The 17,866-nt window shown below is 46.5% G+C and overlaps 2 protein-coding genes across 2 annotated transcripts in view; one reads left to right on the top strand and one right to left on the bottom strand.

Annotated features, from left to right (window-relative positions):
• dock1 (dedicator of cytokinesis 1) overlaps positions 1 to 17,866 on the bottom strand; it is a 459,680-nt gene that overhangs the window by 228,967 nt on the left and 212,847 nt on the right. The gene's annotated exons all lie outside the window — the stretch shown is intronic.
• insyn2a (inhibitory synaptic factor 2A) overlaps positions 1 to 17,866 on the top strand; it is a gene marked incomplete at both ends in the record, with an annotated part of 39,941 nt that overhangs the window by 12,678 nt on the left and 9,397 nt on the right. The window contains one exon of the mRNA XM_083788130.1: positions 2,115 to 2,186. Within this exon, the coding sequence (XP_083644256.1) occupies positions 2,115 to 2,186 (72 nt within the window). The remainder of the gene's footprint in view (positions 1 to 2,114; positions 2,187 to 17,866) is intronic.

Below are 17,866 nucleotides of genomic sequence, written 5' to 3'. Positions count from 1 at the left end.
AGGTCATAGCTCTCACCCCAAAAGGTCGATCTGACGAGGTGCAATTCCAGAGTCAGACACACACTCGTGTACACTATGTGCACATATGCATGCACACACGCACTCACGCACGCACTCACACACACTCACACACACACTTGTGATTTAGGGCGCCATTGTACATACTGTAGCAGAAAAGATGGCAAGAAAATTGCAGAATGTCTTTCTGTGCATCGCCGTACAAGTACAACACAGTAAAGACTCTAACCTCCATCACTAAACATAACCTCCAAAAATGTCTAATTTAACACTAATCACCACCGCCGGAAACCTTTCCAAATGTATTTCTTTTTTGCTTTCTTGCTAAATTTAGTTTAGCCAATTCTTCCCCCCACCCTCCCCCTCCCACCCCCCATTTTCTCCACGTTATGCCAATTAATTCCTTACATAAGCCCCCACGAGGAGGACATAGGAGGCTCCTTCGTACTACTACTCCACCCACACCCACACACACACACACACCCAGACCCACCCACCCACCCACCCACCCACCCACACACACACACACACACACACACACACACACACACACACACACACACACACACACACACACACACACACACACACACACACACACACACACACACACACACACACACACACACACACACACACACACACACACACACACTCACTCTCACTCTCACTCTCTCTGCTGACCAGCTGTTTCTGTCCCAGCCCGGAGGAATACATGTAGTGACAATTATCCAAAATGGTCCTCACAATGTCCCATGTTCTCCAATTGTACAGCACTTGTGGGAACGTTTTGGACACACACACACACACACACACACACACACACACACACACACACACACACAGAGAGGGGGGACGGGGACGCGATGGCAACAAGTCCCCATGAGTGTGATTAATTGGGGCAGGCCTGCTCACATTGGCTGACGGTGCAGTAAACGTATTCCCCCGTGCAGCTCCTTGCTGTCAGAGACACATCAGGCTCTCACGGAGAAGCTCCCAAAGCCACCTTTCATATCCCATCTTTTTTGTTGTTGGGAGGAGCCTGGACTCTCAGCTGCTGCTGCACTCTGAGGACGTGTGAACGTTTGTGTGTGCATCTGCGTGTGCACGTGCTTTGTGTTGTGTGTGCATCTGCGTGTGCACGTGCTTTGTGTTGTGTGTGCATCTGCGTGTGCACGTGCTTTGTGTTGTGTGTGCATCTGCGTGTGCACGTGCTTTGTGTTGCCAGGGGACGGCGGATTTCCACAAAGACAGAGTCAGTGACCTCCAGAGCAAGAGGTGCTCAGACAAAAGCTCAAAGTGTGGTTGTAAATGATGGGGTTTGGGCTTTTTGTTAAAAGAAATCACACCCGTGTGAGTGGTACAACTCCCCTCTCCCCTCTCCCCCTGACCCCCCAACGCAAAATACTGTGTTCAAGTTCAGGAGACTTCGGGGAAAAAAGCAATTCTCCTGAATGCTGCCTTCCGGCATGGCAAGGAATGGAGTGGCATTTGCATTTTTTTCCACCATAGTAAACGCTGCATTCCGTGGTACGGAAAGGGCAGACGGGTATAAAGGGCAGGGGCCCCCTTTGATGTCTATGTTTGCACGTCCCTGTAGCGTTACTATGTATCCCACCGCAGTTCTAGGAAAGCCCTGCTGTGATTGGCCAGTAGTCGTTGTGATTGACAGTTCTCGTTTTTGCGACCAGTCATTAGTCCTATAACTACAACCTATCTCAAACCCTCACCCTAAACCTAACCTCCCACGGGGCAGCACACCTAAACCTAACCTTAACCCATGTCTAACCAATGACTAGTCTAAACTAAGCACTGTACACTAGCACTGCTAGTGTCCCTGCATTACCTAAAGGAACTGTCCTGCTAGTGTCCCTGGCCTGTATTACGTAAAGGCACTGTCTATTTAAATAACATTAGTCACCCTCAGTCAGGTCAGACAACGGCCATGCAGGGCCAATCAGGTATATACGCAGAGCTCCATTTGTCCTCAACCTCGTCCTGTTTAAGCACGGCTGACAAACACAAAGAGACATGGAGGGTGGTGCGGGCTGCAGAACACAATGACTCATTCACACCACTCTTTATCTTCCCCACAGCCTCTCCTATCGGACCGGACAGGACACGGCCAACTGTGACACGTGTCGGAACAGCGCATGCATTATTTACAGGTTTGTGGCTCGTCCTTCTATACTCTTAAAAGACCATTATCTAAATGTGCCCCGTCCTTTCTCCTTGAGGAAGGACATGGGGGGGAGGGGTGGAAAGGGGACGTGGTGACAGGTGGAAAGGGGACAGGTGGAAAGGGGACATGGGGACAGGTGGAAAGGGGACGGGGGGAAAGGGGACGTGGGGACAGGTGGAAAGGGGACAGGTGGAAAGGGGACGTGGTGACAGGTGGAAAGGGGACAGGTGGAAAGGGGACAGGTGGAAAGGGGACGTGGTGACAGGTGGAAAGGGGACAGGTGGAAAGGGGACAGGTGGAAAGGGGACGTGGTGACAGGTGGAAAGGGGACAGGTGGAAAGGGGACAGGTGGAAAGGGGACAGGTGGAAAGGGGACGGGTGGAAAGGGGACGTGGGGACAGGTGGAAAGGGGACAGGTGGAAAGGGGACGTGGTGACAGGTGGAAAGGGGACAGGTGGAAAGGGGACAGGTGGAAAGGGGACGTGGGGACGGGGGGAAAGGGGACAGGTGGAAAGGGGACGTGGGGACAGGTGGAAAGGGGACAGGTGGAAAGGGGACGTGGTGACAGGTGGAAAGGGGACAGGTGGAAAGGGGACAGGTGGAAAGGGGACGTGGTGACAGGTGGAAAGGGGACAGGTGGAAAGGGGACGTGGGGACAGGTGGAAAGGGGACAGGTGGAAAGGGGACGTGGGGACAGGTGGAAAGGGGACAGGTGGAAAGGGGACAGGTGGAAAGGGGACGGGTGGAAAGGGGACGTGGGGACAGGTGGAAAGGGGACAGGTGGAAAGGGGACGTGGGGACAGGTGGAAAGGGGACAGGTGGAAAGGGGACAGGTGGAAAGGGGACAGGTGGAAAGGGGACAGGTGGAAAGGGGACAGGTGGAAAGGGGACAGGTGGAAAGGGGACAGGTGGAAAGGGGACGGGTGGAAAGGGGACGTGGGGACAGGTGGAAAGGGGACAGGTGGAAAGGGGACAGGTGGAAAGGGGACAGGTGGAAAGGGGACAGGTGGAAAGGGGACGTGGGGACAGGTGGAAAGGGGACAGGTGGAAAGGGGACGTGGGGACAGGTGGAAAGGGGACAGGTGGAAAGGGGACAGGTGGAAAGGGGACAGGTGGAAAGGGGACGTGGGGACAGGTGGAAAGGGGACGTGGGGACGGGGGGAAAGGGGACAGGTGGAAAGGGGACGTGGGGACAGGTGGAAAGGGGACGTGGTGACAGGTGGAAAGGGGACAGGTGGAAAGGGGACAGGTGGAAAGGGGACGTGGTGACAGGTGGAAAGGGGACAGGTGGAAAGGGGACGTGGGGACAGGTGGAAAGGGGACAGGTGGAAAGGGGACGTGGGGACAGGTGGAAAGGGGACAGGTGGAAAGGGGACAGGTGGAAAGGGGACAGGTGGAAAGGGGACAGGTGGAAAGGGGACGGGTGGAAAGGGGACGTGGGGACAGGTGGAAAGGGGACAGGTGGAAAGGGGACAGGTGGAAAGGGGACGTGGGGACAGGTGGAAAGGGGACAGGTGGAAAGGGGATGTGGGGACAGGTGGAAAGGGGACAGGTGGAAAGGGGACAGGTGGAAAGGGGACGTGGGGACAGGTGGAAAGGGGACAGGTGGAAAGGGGACGGGGGGGGACATAAGGGACAGGAGATGTAAGACTGATGACTAATACGAGTGCCGCTAATGAGTGCATGGGACATTCAAGCTGTGGTGGAATAAGTACATTTATACTACGTTAAGAAAATACATATGCTTTGTAAAAGTCCTGCATTCCAAAAGCTCACTTAAATACAAACATATTAGCATCAACTTCAAATTCAAGTAGCAAAAGTACCTATAATAGGGCCATTTCAATAATCAATAATGCACAGTACATCATGTTATTGGACTTAATAATCATTGATCGTTAATAAAGCCGAACGTTGTACTGCGGGGCTATTCAAAAATATCCAATCTACAAGCTCAATGCTTTGTGAGCTTGTACAATAAAAAAACACATTTTATGAACAAATTTTTTGCTACGGACCTGTCTTTTATATCAAAACCATGAGGTGCTAAGGACATACATACATACTACATATATACTGTAGGCGTCCTTTGGTCTTTTTATTGATAAAAAAGGATGAGGGGGGGGGGGGGGGGGGGTTCAGAGTAACCATATCTACTGGCACTCATAGTGCCTGTATTTTGAAATATGCTGGAGCATCCGTTGTGTAAATAATTTGATTAATTATTAATAATCTAAACGTGAAAAGTAACTACTGTACTTTATGATAATGTTGGATAGGACATTGTGGAGGGCAGCCATCCAGGAATCCGAGTTGGTGTTGGCCAGACATCACTCTCTCGCAGCAACTAACTATAGCTAACTGTACTTTAGTGACAGTGAAGTAAAACAACAAGTACAACATTTGATTCTGCGCTGTAGTGGAGTAGAAGTATTCAGTGTCACGAAATGGAAACACTCTAGTAAAGTAACTAGTAAGTATACAGTACTTGAGTAAAAGTACTTATTTGCACCACTGCAATCAAGTGTCCCTCGCCACCTGGATCAGTGTCTCTCTACGACGTGCTCTTGTGTTCTGCCCTCGTGCACTGAAGGAGCACTTATAGCAGGTCTAGCACAATGAGACGGAGACAAGGGCAGCCGACAAACATACTCATACACGCACGCACACACGCACGCACACACGCACGCACCACTAACACTTGTGAAAAGAGCCCGGGAAATGCGAGAGAGAGAGAGAGAGAGAGAACAGGGGGCAGAGGGGTTGAAATATGATTAATGCACGGCGTTGCCAAGCCAACAGAGCTGCTCAAACTCTTCTCAATTACATCACAGAATGATACTCCCGGCTGTGGTGGGCGCTGTGTGTGTATGTGTGTGTGTGCGTGTGCGTGTGCGTGTGCGTGTGTGTGTGTGTGTGTGTGTGGTCTTGCAGGGTTGCACAGTGCTGTCACAGGGGGCTTTAATCAGACTCTGGGACTCAGTCGCAGACTTGAGAGTCTGCAGGACCCATGGGGGTTTCCTCACTTAAGTGAAGTCTGCATAACACTGTGAGTGTGTGTGTGTGTGTGTGTGTGCGCTTCTCTATGTGCTGTAGGAGACAGGAGAGCAGTGCTCGACTAGAAGTTGTGCATCGAAGATAGACCATCTACAAGCGCACAGCATGTGGCGCTGAGACATGTTGTGTGAGCTTGTAGATCGCCACTAGGGTCTTGTTAAGACCAAAACCCAGCCCATATGTGACTTGTTGTACTTGGATTGTTTTTTTTATTGCAGCAGATCCAAAATCCGTTTTGCATAAAATGTTTCCATGTGGGTTTTTGTGCTGTTCAGAATGGATGTGGGCTGCCAGTCAGACCATACAAAACGATACCATATTACAGCTCTCGCTGGCATTTGTCTTGAGACTCAGGCAGCCATGCATGCAACACATAATACACACATTTGACACAGAAACACAGCAAATATTTCATATTGTACGTAAAAACATGATGACAAGAGCAATGCCCAACGTTCAGCCTATGGCCAGACTAGAAATTAAACCTCAAAATAGACTATGTACAAAGGACTTCTTTAGTCTGACCTTATTGGATTTTGGAATGCCATATCACTTTCCTGAAGGCAGTAGCCTCCGCAGTAGCCTCCGCATTCAAAACATGGCTAGTGTTTGAAGTGTATGTATTCCTTGCCAAACATAGCATACTGTTATTGTATGGTAGATGCAGGTTTCTCAAGTGGTTGCCCAACTTGCCCATACATAGCCTACTGTATAGGTCACCCGATGAGAGGATGAGATAGAGACGTAAGCACTAAAGAGGATGCAAAACAGTTCTAGTCTAGTGTTTTTCTAGACCGACTCGCCACTGGGCACTGCACTCCCTGTGGGGGTGTGGAACACGTGTGTCGAATTTGAAGTCTGGGGGGCGAACGGTTCTCGAGTTAGGTGGATTACAGACGTACGTACAGTATGCACTGTAAGATAGATGTTTAAAGTTAGACTTTCTGAAAAACAATTTACATAAAACACTGCTAAAAGGCAAAAACTATTTTGGTGTTCAGCCGTTTCATTTCGAACATAATTGACATCAAAGATGGATTTACTCACGCTATTGGGCCACAGTTTAAAACAAATCTGCTCAGGAGACTCTAATTGCAACTCTCATTTGTTGTGTTGTATTCTTCCAAAGATGGCGGGTCATCATTCATTCATAGCATCGAATGCCAGACAGGTGGTTTTCTAATCAAAATGTTAAGTGCTTATACGTGGATTCAGAAAGCATCCACGTCAGGCCAGAAATGTTTGCAAACAACTGTTCTAGTTGCTCCAGTGAAGCCACGGCTCAGACAGAACCGTGGAAGACTGAGGCGGCATCTCAATCATTCTCCATCTACATAATTTTATAGAGCGCTCACAGTAACGCATAACAAGCCTCTGGACAAACTGAAAGTGAATTACTGTAGGAATGACAGCTGAGTCTACGTTGCTGTATTAGGGAGGTACTGTTCATGATTTGCATTGTTTGTATAGGTTCATATCTACTAGGTCTAGCTAAGTATGTATCAGTCAGCCACCACACTTATACGGTCTGTGCCGTCAAATAGATCCCCATGACCAGGTTCATGTCAAGCACACGAGCACGCACGCAGACAGACAGACAGACAGACAGACAGACAGACACACACACACGATATCCTCCACCTATCGCCTGAACTCCATCTGGCTCAGATGAAGTGCTTCATCTGTGAAGTAAGGGAGTAAGGGGAAATAGAAACTCACTCCCTTGCCTCTCTTGACACTTGGCAGCGTTCCAACACCGTCCGCTGTCCAGCGGAAACCTTGTATGTACTGTAACTTTTCAGGAAATGAAAGACAAAAAATCACACACGTGTGAAATGAGGGGCGCTTTTATCATCTATTGCTTCATTGGGCACAGGGTTATTTAATCCATTAAATCATAGCGCCCAGAGATTTATAGCAGCGGAGCACATTTCTGTGGCTCCAGATGATCCCTGTGCTTTAGACCCGCTGTTGACCTGCCTGTCTAGCATCAAATGTTGGATGAGTGAGAACTTTCTCAAGCTAAATGAGGATAAGACAGAAGTTCTCATAATCGGTTCTAGTGAGCAGAAATAATCAATAATAAGCAGACTTGGCAACCTAACTGTAGAAACTAACAGTACAGTAAAGAACCTGGGGGTTATTATTGATTCTGAATTGAACTTTAATTCACACATTAATCATGTCACCAAGATTGCCTTTTTTCACCTTAGAAATATTGCACGAATCAGAGCCTATTTGTCCTTGGACGATGCAAAAATGCTAATCCATGCCTTTGTTTTTTCTCGGCTTGATTACTGCAATGCACTTTTTTCAGGACTGCCTAAGAAAACAACTGACAGATTACAACTTGTCCAAAATGCAGCAGCCAGAGTTTTAACTAGAACTAAGATGAGAGAACATATTACTCCAGTTTTGGCATCACTGCACTGGCTTCCGGTTGTTTTTAGGATTGATTTTAAAATTATTTTACTTGTCTATAAAGCTCTCAATGGTCTCGCACCTTCCTACCTACATGACTGTAGGGGGGGGGGGGGGGGGGGCTACATGATAAAAGGCCAGGAATTAGTGATGCCTCCTGAAGCTGTGCTTCAATTGACCCGGAGGCGGGGGGGTTCTCCTTTAACCCATTTAGACCTAACTTATATTCTACAAATGTCTTCTAAATCGTGATAGTATGTTGTTCCAACCTTCCCAGAAGCAAAGATTTGAGTAAAAATGTTCACTCTGTAATAATATATTATTCAAAGATTCAAGGCACATTTTCACAGGGTTTTTAAAAAAATAGCAGAGCTTGTAGATCTGCTATTTTTTTTCAATAGCTAAAGCATAACATAATGCTTTTAAAAACACCAAAAGGGGGTTAATCCCCGCCCAGAATGGGTTAAGAGAGGCTCATGCCACGGTGAATTGTGATGATTGGACACAGAATCAAATATAGCAGCAGCATTCAACACAGCCTGGATGAAATGGGAATCTAATTACCTCCATCTCCATGAAAACACCCTCTCTCTCTGGAGGTGGGTGAGCACAGTGAGCGAACACTGTGCGTGTGAGTGTGTGTGTGTGTGTGTGTGTGTGTGTGGTGTGCACGTGTTTGTATTACTATCCTTGTGAAGGCCAAAACTGTCCCCCCACCATGACAAGTAGAGTGAATTTGAGAAGTAAACATTGTGAGGACAATTTTTCCTGTTTCTCTCACAAGAGACATGGCTGAGATCAGATGTCTTCTACATCCTGACAGTTTTCTGAAAAAGCTATGTTTCTATGTCAGTCGTTCTTAGAATTTTCAAAAATAGCAGACCTACAAGCTCGTAGCGCGCCACTCAGTGGCACGCTATGAGCTTGTAGATGTGCTATTTTTCAATAGCTAAAGCATAACATAATGCTAACACCAAAAGGTGTTCACGCCCCAAATGGGTTAAAAAAACTTGTGGTGAGTTAAAGATTCATTCGTTAGGATTAAACATTTAGAAGTTATCCATGATTTAGATACTTATAGTTGCACGCTGGTGCCGTGCAACGAAAATGTGGATCTGCTATATTTTTCGGCTTTGGACTTAACCTAAAATGTTAATGTCCTGTCATAAGAACAGTAATACAAGAGTGTGTGTGTGTGTGTGTGTGTGTGTGTGTGTGTGTGTGTGTGTGTGTGTGTGTGTGTGTGTGTGTGTGTGTGTGTGTGTGTGTGTGCGTGCGTGTGTGCGTGTAGGATAAAGAGAAGGTTAGGAGGGATTTCAACACTACTGGTTCATATAGGTTGCCAATGTAGTCTATCCAACTATACATTGTCCAAATCTCCTATACACGCATATCTGTCGTCCACGCATCTAGAGAACCGCCAGGTTGATCGACTCCCAACTCTGCGTGAAGATGGTCAGATCGGAACCACAAATATGGCCGATATGGGTCTATATCGACGGCATCAGAGACCTTCATATGGGCATGAAATAATATGTGACCGCTTCTGCCCGAGGCAAAGACATTGATTTTATTTTTTTTATTTTCGTTTCATGTGAAAGCAGGGAATCATTGATCCAAATTGACACACAGTTTTTCTCCTCTCCTGAACAGTAATTATTGTCACATTGACAGGGTGTCAAAACATGTTTTTGTGCAAGCTCAAGTTCTTTGTTGTTTTCAAGGAGATAAAATAATAGGGCGGCAGGGCAGTGTTGTTTTTGTCGACTAAATCTAAGACGAAAAATGTTCGTCGACTACCTATTTTCACTGACAAAAACAAATGGAAACTAAATGAAAACTAAGCTACGATGACTAAAACTAAGACTAAATTTACTGTAAATTTCGTCAACAAATAAAAACTAGACTAAAATGTTAGGAAGGGACTAGTGGCCAAGAGATCCAGTATAAGTCATTTTACACTTGGTTGCATACTGAAAATAGCCAATCTACAAGCTCACAACGCGTCGCAACGCGACGCGTTGTGAGCTTGTAGATCGGCTATTTTCAGCAAGTGTAAAAACACTCATTACAACGGCATCAAGACCCGCCAAAATACATTTTAGTCGACTAAATCAACTGTAGATTTAGTCGACTAAAAACGTATGACATTTAGTCGACTAAAACTAGACTAACACTAAGACATTCCAGGTGACTAAAATGTGACTAAAACGAAATGAAGTTTCAGTCCAAACTTAAGACAATGACTAAACTAAAATTGAAATTTTCTGCCAAAAACAACACTGCGGCAGGGAGAAGAAGAAATAGCAGTAAAGCAAAACATGTCAAGTATAGGCAAAAGAAAACAGAGGCTCCCTCACTTGAGTGTTTATGACGAAGCTGGTTGAGTGACCAGGATGGACATGTGGGTCCATAAATAATGTCAAGGCAGGCCAGCGGGAAGCCAGCTACACTCTATGAATCTACTGGTCAGCATAATCAACTACAGCTACACCAGTAATGGCCGTTCCTCTCCAAGCTCCTAGTCTAGCCTAACAACAATAACCAAACACCATACTACACTATATATATATATACCCACAGGGTTTCTATGTCAGTCGTTCTCAAACATTTTCATGTCAAGGACCCCCAAGATCCCCCCTGAAAATATGTTGTTCCAGGGACCCCCCCACCCCCAGAAGCAAATATTTAAGTTAAAAACTTTGCCTCTGAAAGAATAAATATTCAAAGATTTGCGCCACATTTTCACGATTTATCAAAAATAGCTAAAGTATAACATAATGCTCAAAACACCAAAAGAGATTCCCGCCCCAAAATGGGTTTTTAAACCACTCCTGCACCCTTTTTTTAAATGATAAGAGAAAATCACAATGACATGTAAATTGCTTCTGCGATATGTACAGTATATGTTGCGCCTGCATGTTGATATTGCAATGACACTTTATATTTTGATACGTTGTGCAGCACTACAGCCCTTTAACCCATTTTGGGGCGGGAACCCCTTTTGGTGTTAGCATTGCTTTAGCTTTAGCTATTGAAAAATAGCAGATCTACAAGCTCATAGCGCGCCACCGAGTGGCGCGCTATGAGCTTGTAGGTCTGCTATTTATTTTTTTTATCAAAGAACGACTGCCATAGAAACATAGCTTTTTCAGAAAACTGTCAGGATGTAGAAGATTTTTTTTTTAATCTGATCTCAGGTCAGAATGGGTTAAGAATGTGACTGGTCTCACTCATCCACCCCGTGACGTTGGTCTCCTATGGAAACATCCGCTGCATCTGTATTCTCCTCCAGCGTTCTCCTCTTCTTTCCCATCTGCACTTCAGCGCGCTTCATCAGCTAACCGTGCAGGTTCAAATGAACTTGTGGGCGGCGGTGGAATTATAACGCTTAGCGAGACGTGCATGACATTGAGGGGGAGAGAGAGAGAGAGAGAGAGAGAGAGAGAGAGAGAGAGAGAGAGAGAGAGAGAGAGAGAGAGAGAGAGAGAGAGAGAGAGAGAGAGAGAGAGAGAGAGAGAGAGAGAGAGAGAGAGAGAGAGCGGGAGAGAGAGAGCGGGAGAGAGAGAGCGGGAGAGAGAGAGAGCGGGAGAAAAAGGGCAAGGAGTGAGGATTATAGCTGAAATCACTCCACCTTTGCCAGATGATGGATAGGGAGGGGGGAGAGAAGAGAGAGAGAGAGAGAGAGAGAGAGACAGACAGAGAGAGACAGAGAGTGAGAGAGAGAGACTGACAGACAGAGAGAGAGAGAGTGAGAGAGAGAGAGATGATGTTGAAAGGCAGGACGTTACAGCAGATTTTGAGCGCGTTGCATTTCTTCCAGGACATTAAGGCATTCAGTTACAATGCTATATGATCACCTGTGCGTCCGTAAACCCTGAAATCTCATTTTCCTCACACCGTGTTCAGTGATATGCAATATGGGCTAATGTGCTGATCAAACAGGGATATACACGTGTGTGATATACGGGGGGGAGGGGGGTGTGTGTGTGTGTGTGTGTGTGTGTGTGTGTATGGCCCCACCATCCTAATGCTTAATTCATGATCGTTGGCGGCGATTGGTGTACGCTGAAAAGTTCCAATCTATAAGCTCAAAACTCACCGCCGCGTCAAGAAGACGATTCTCAACTAGCATGCAGATGGGACGAGAAGCCGTCTCCAAAAAACTCATTATGAATCAGGGCTTAACCCGTCGTTAGCCTGTGTGTCAGAAACAGACAACTGCTGCTGGCAATTTACATAATTATCTGAAAAAATTATAGAAAATAAAATCATAATAGCTAACCAGTGAATGACTTGAAAGCAACAAGACAAAACAGAGGAGGAATGAGATGTTGAAAAGGAGGGACCTCCCATCTATTGAGGGAGGTCATGAAAATCAATTAAGCGTGGCTAAGGGCTAAAGCAATGATTACATTAGGACATATTGTCACTGTCGCGCAGAGACCTTGTAGCTCCTATATCTATTCACCTTTTTATGCGTTTTTCTTTCTTCCTACCAACAGGGGGGTTGGGTTAGGGTCATACTGCAGGGTGGGGGCTTCAACAGGGGGGTTGGGTTAGGGTCATACTGCAGGGTGGGGGCTTCAGGGGGCTTCAACAGGGGGGTTGGGTTAGGGTCATACTGCAGGGTGGGGGCTTCAGGGGTCTTCAACAGGGGGGTTGGGTTAGGGTCATACTGCAGGGTGGGGTCTTCAGGGGTCTTCAACAGGGGGGTTGGGTTAGGGTCATACAGCAGGGTGGGGGCTTCAGGGGGCTTCAACAGGGGGGTTGGGTTAGGGTCATACTGCAGGGTGGGGTCTTCAGGGGTCTTCAACAGGGGGGTTGGGTTAGGGTCATACAGCAGGGTGGGGGCTTCAGGGGGCTTCAACAGGGGGGTTGGGTTAGGGTCATACAGCAGGGTGGGGTCTTCAGGGGGCTTCAACAGGGGGGTTGGGTTAGGGTCATACAGCAGGGTGGGGGCTTCAGGGGGCTTCAACAGGGGGGTTGGGTTAGGGTCATACTGCAGGGTGGGGGCTTCAGGGGGCTTCAACAGGGGGGTTGGGTTAGGGTCATACAGCAGGGTGGGGGCTTCAGGGGTCTTCAACAGGGGGGTTGGGTTAGGGTCATACTGCAGGGTGGGGTCTTCAACAGGGGGGTTGGGTTAGGGTCATACTGCAGGGTGGGGGCTTCAGGGGTCTTCAACAGGGGGGTTGGGTTAGGGTCATACTGCAGGGTGGGGGCGTGGGACTGAACCACTTGAAGCCTATAGCACTCAGAGTGAATGTTTTTAACTCAAATCTTTGCTTCTGGGGGGGGGGGGGGGGTCTCTGGAACAACATATTTTCAGATGGGGGTTATACAGATAATTATGGGGGTCCTTGACATGAAAAACGTTGATCACCCCTGATATAGAAACATAGATCTTTTCAGAAAACTGATTTAGAAGCAAAACCATTTTAGAATCGGCCTCAGGTCTAAATAGGTTAATCCAATATGTAGTGGACCCCCAGAATGATCTGTATTTGGCCGCAGACTCCCCATCTGAAAATATGTTGTTCCAGGGACCCCCAGGAAGCATAGATTTGAGTTCACGTTTATATAATTCAAAGATTTGCGACACATTTTCTGGATTTTTCAAAAATAGCAGATCTACAAGCTCGTAGCTATGAGCTTGTAGATCTGCTATTTTTCAACAGCTAAAGCATAACATAATGCTTAAAAGACCAAAAGGGGCTAAAGTACAGTGAAGATGTTGCATACTGTACATACAGCCGGTGCAAGGTCCCCTTCCCGACACATCTCTGATATGGAGATTGCAGAGCATCGGTGTGGCTGCCGTTGCCACACGACGGTGCTAGAAGGTGAGATATCTCTCCTAGTTGGAACGCTAATGATATATTTTCCGCCGCCCGCCGCGGAGGGCTCGGTTGCCATCGTTACCGCGGTGACACGCTGTGGCGGGGACGGCGGAACGACGTGCGGATGTCAAGAGGGGGAGGGGGGGGGTTCAGTTACAAGAGAATACGACCCCGTGACCTTGGAGGAGCGCAGAGATTCCACAGAGATAATTTAACCACTGGGTTTTATGTTTGTGAGAGAGAGAGAGAGAGAGAGAGAGAGAGAGAGAGAGAGAGAGAGAGAGGGGGGGGGGGGGGATCATGTCCCCTGGGTCATTGCAAGTATGGAGAGAGAGAGAGAGAGAGAGAGAGAGAGAGAGAGAGAGAGAGAGAGAGAGAGAGAGGGTAGTGATGGAAGATGTACTTTAAATATTACATTAAATAAATGTAAATACATATTGTGCTACCAGGAAAGGTCCTGTATTCAAAATTATACTTGAGTAAAAGTATTGGCATCAAAATAAACATAATATACCAGAATCAAAAGTACTGTCTGAATCGCCCAAACATTCTAAAAGCTCTAAAAGCATTGCATTCGGGGCATTATTCGCAAAACATTTTTGCAATAATCTGCAAGTGTAACTATAAGTGTACTGAACTTCTAGTTAATGTCCACCGCTGGGAGAGAGCACCATGGGTGTAATAAGACTGCATAAGAGAAGTGACTGAGGTCATTCTATGGCTGGCTACTACATGGAAAAAAGGGGGAAAAACGGATCGACTTCCCACTAAAGATTACACACCTCAGAAGTCTGTCCAGCAACTGTGAAGTCGATGGGATTAGCAGTTTGTTGTGAGATGCCACATGCCTGAGAACTGGTCATCCAATTGACTCCCTTGGGTCCTACGCAGCAATATACCTGCCCATTGTCATGCACTCCCTTGGGTCCTACGCAGCAATATACCTGCCCAGAGTCATGCACTCCCTTGGGTCCTACTGTCCTACACAGCAATATACCTGCCCAGAGTCATGCACTCCCTTGGGTCCTACACAGCAATTCAGTATTTAAGTCCGACGTCATTTTGTAGTGCTACGTTACGTCCGGGTCCAAGTGGCACCAGCTCCCGTCCGCATCCCATTGTAAAATAGAATATCTAAACGCGTGAATCTTTTTAAATTGACGTTATTTTTCAGAAAGGAAGCCATAGAGGGTTAAAATGGGTCTTAATGCTTCCAACTCGAGTAGAATTATTAATGTTTTGTACAAGTGTCCATGACAACAAAAATATATGATGTGGAGACAATAAAGACTATTATTATCATTATTATTGAAGGTGGCAACAGTCCATTTGCTCGGTAAAATATCTCGGGGGATATTTACAATGTGTGCAGGCTTGAGTATGTTGAATCTAGTTTGCATTAATGAGGATTTAGTTGACACAATCAAATAAAATGGCGATAGTATTCCATGTGGGGCAGACGGCCTGTCACAGCCAGATTTTGGAGAGCAGCGCAGCTTTGTTGTTGCGAGGAAAGCAGTAAAATGAGACTTTCGTGGTTGTTTTCGTCTCAGATTTAGTCCGATGGAGCGTCACAGTATAACTCCATGGGGACACAAAAGCGACACAAAAGTAGGACCCGGAAGTATCTCAGGAGGGGGCGCTCACGTCACAGCTAAAATACTGAATATACCTGCCCAGAGTCATGCACTCCCTTGTGTTCTGCACAGCAATATACCTGCCCCAGAGTCATGCACTCCCATGGGTCCTACACAGCAATATACCTGCCCAGAGTCATGCATTCCCTTGGGTCCTACACAGCAATATACCTGCCCCAGAGTCATGCACTCCCTTGGGTCCTACACAGAAATATACCTGCCCCAGAGTCATACACTCCCTTGGGTCCTACACAGCAATATACCTGCCCAGAGTCATGCACTCCCTTGGGTCCTACACAGCAATATACCTGCCCCAGAGTCATGCACTCCCTTGGGTCCTGCACAGCAGTAGAGCGTGGCAGTCCCGCCCATTTTCATGGCCCGGAAGGGAATTTCCCATATTTTTTTCCCGATAGACGTTTCAGAAAGTATTAATTTAAATACCTTTAAGCCTCAGACAAGGCCAACTCGTCTCCCGACAATTTCATGGGAATAAACACAATTCTTTGGGCCCGAACAAATAATTAGAAAGAATAGAAAAGGCGCAGGATACAACACTACAACAAGTTTTTCTTCTAATTATTTGTTCGGCAAAGATTTGAGTTAAAAACGTTGGGTTTGCTATTTTTGTAAAATTGTGAATATGTGGCCCAAATGTTTGAATATATTCTTTCAGAGCGAATGTTTTTAACTCAAATATTTGCTTCTTGGGGTGTCCCTGGAACAACATATTTTCAGATGGGGGGTCGGCAGCCAATTACATTTTTTTTTGGGCATCCTTGACATGAAATATTGAGAACCACTGACACAGAAACATGAGGTTTTTCAGAAATCTGTCATGATTTAGAAGACATTTGTTCTCAGGTCAAAATGGGTTAAATAAATACTTTCTGAAACGTCTATGGGACAAATGAATGGGACATTCCAGTGGGGCGACATGCACAATACCAGCACCCTGACTCTGTTGGACCAGAATGCAACAGAGCCATCATTAGTATAATTGGTAACACCAAGGAAGTAGAGGCCCAATTTCTTTCCAACATGGCTGCTGTGCCACAGAGCCTATCTAGGACCAGGGAGAGAACAATGGGAGAGAGAGAGAGCGAGGGGAGGGGAAGGAGAGAGGAAGGCTCTGGAGGTTCTGGGAGGTTCAAATCGGACATGGACCGCAAAGTGCCTCCACCAATTTGTTTCTGATCCAGCAGTTCACTCTGGGGAAATGCCAGCACTGTTCACCCGACGCTTTTTGGCCACAACAACAGAAAACGAGCTGTGTAGAGGGTGCAGACGCTGGACAGTAACAAAGTACATTTTCTTTTGAGTGGCGTACTATATATTTCTGGATACCTATACAGTACTGTATGTGTGACTTTCCCACACGTTTCAAAGAACCACTTACTGTAAGCCATATTTCAAAGGTTCTCTGTTCACCACTGGTGACATGGATAGTTGGATACAGGGGTCATATGGCGGACACCAAGAATACATGCTAATAGCATGGCCTATAGGCGAGGGAGGATAATGAATCTTTCATGGAATAAAAGGTCGTGTGAATAATGTTTCAAAGACAAAACGGTTCCCCTGTTTCACTCTGCCTTTCGAAATTAGCCTTTTTTAGATTTTCAGGGCATTGGTGTTCGCACAGCCAAATAATAAGTAGTGAAAGAAGCAGATGTATAAGCACACAAGGTGTTGCGTAGTGAGACATTGTGAGCTTGTAGATCAGCAATTTTCTAGTTTGAGTTCTGGTTTGGGTCGTGGGGAGACATCACATTTATCCCCAGGACCCGTTCCATTTCTTTTGGGTCTCGAGCTAAGAAGGTTTTTGGGAACAACTGATCTAGAACAATAAGCATGACATTAAGGAACATGATCAGCTCATCACACAGTAAAAAAAAAAAAGCCCCATTTACTTTGGCGTACCACAGTGCATACATTAACCATAAGTCATCACAGGAGGGAGATGAAATAGGATAACAAACATCTACGCCGTAAATCTGCGTTCAAATATTTACTGCGGAGAGGAAAAGTGCCCGCGTTTGTTTAAGGATTTAGTAGACGAGCGAAAGAGAAATACTGTGACAGAAGCGCTAGTAAGAAAGGTAAGCGGGGTGAATTCCAAAGGGCAGGGGGAGATGGATCGTAGCCAAACAGTAGCCGACAGGAACAAACTTACAGCCTCATCCCATAGGGATAAAACGTTGTGTATTGGCCGTGTAAACGCATGTCAAAAGAACCGATATAAAAATCTATAAAAAAAAACAAAGGTTAATTCACCGGGGGAATGGAGGGAGGGGGTGGTTAAAGAAGGTTTGTACTGTATGTCACCGTGATTTACTGGAAGATTACTTGCATGAGTGTTTGTGAGATTTACTAGAAGAATTGAACCGGAGTGGATGCATAGACTGTAAAAAATATGGACAAAGCGTTCGCCGGGTCTAACATGAACGTAAAATGAAGCCTGTAATAATCCTGATGTAAGTCGCCATCTTTCTAGATCCGTTTGGTACCAGCTGGCCATTGGCTGGCTCCGTTTTGGACCAGCTGGCCATTGGCTGCCCAGACAACGAGGCGGGACTTCCCCCCTTCTTCTCCGTTGGTTTTTATTTTGACTCGAGTGGGAGGGGAATCCCGATCATAGACTGTAACGGTAGCCACGCCCCTCAGAACATACGCGATGTTTTTTTTTCTTTATGGTCATTTTTTTAATT

This window comes from Protomyctophum parallelum (genome assembly GCF_964188405.1).
Source record: "Protomyctophum parallelum genome assembly, chromosome: 17".
NCBI lineage: Eukaryota > Metazoa > Chordata > Actinopteri > Myctophiformes > Myctophidae > Protomyctophum > Protomyctophum parallelum.
This window is presented reverse-complemented; position numbering and strand designations above follow the sequence as displayed.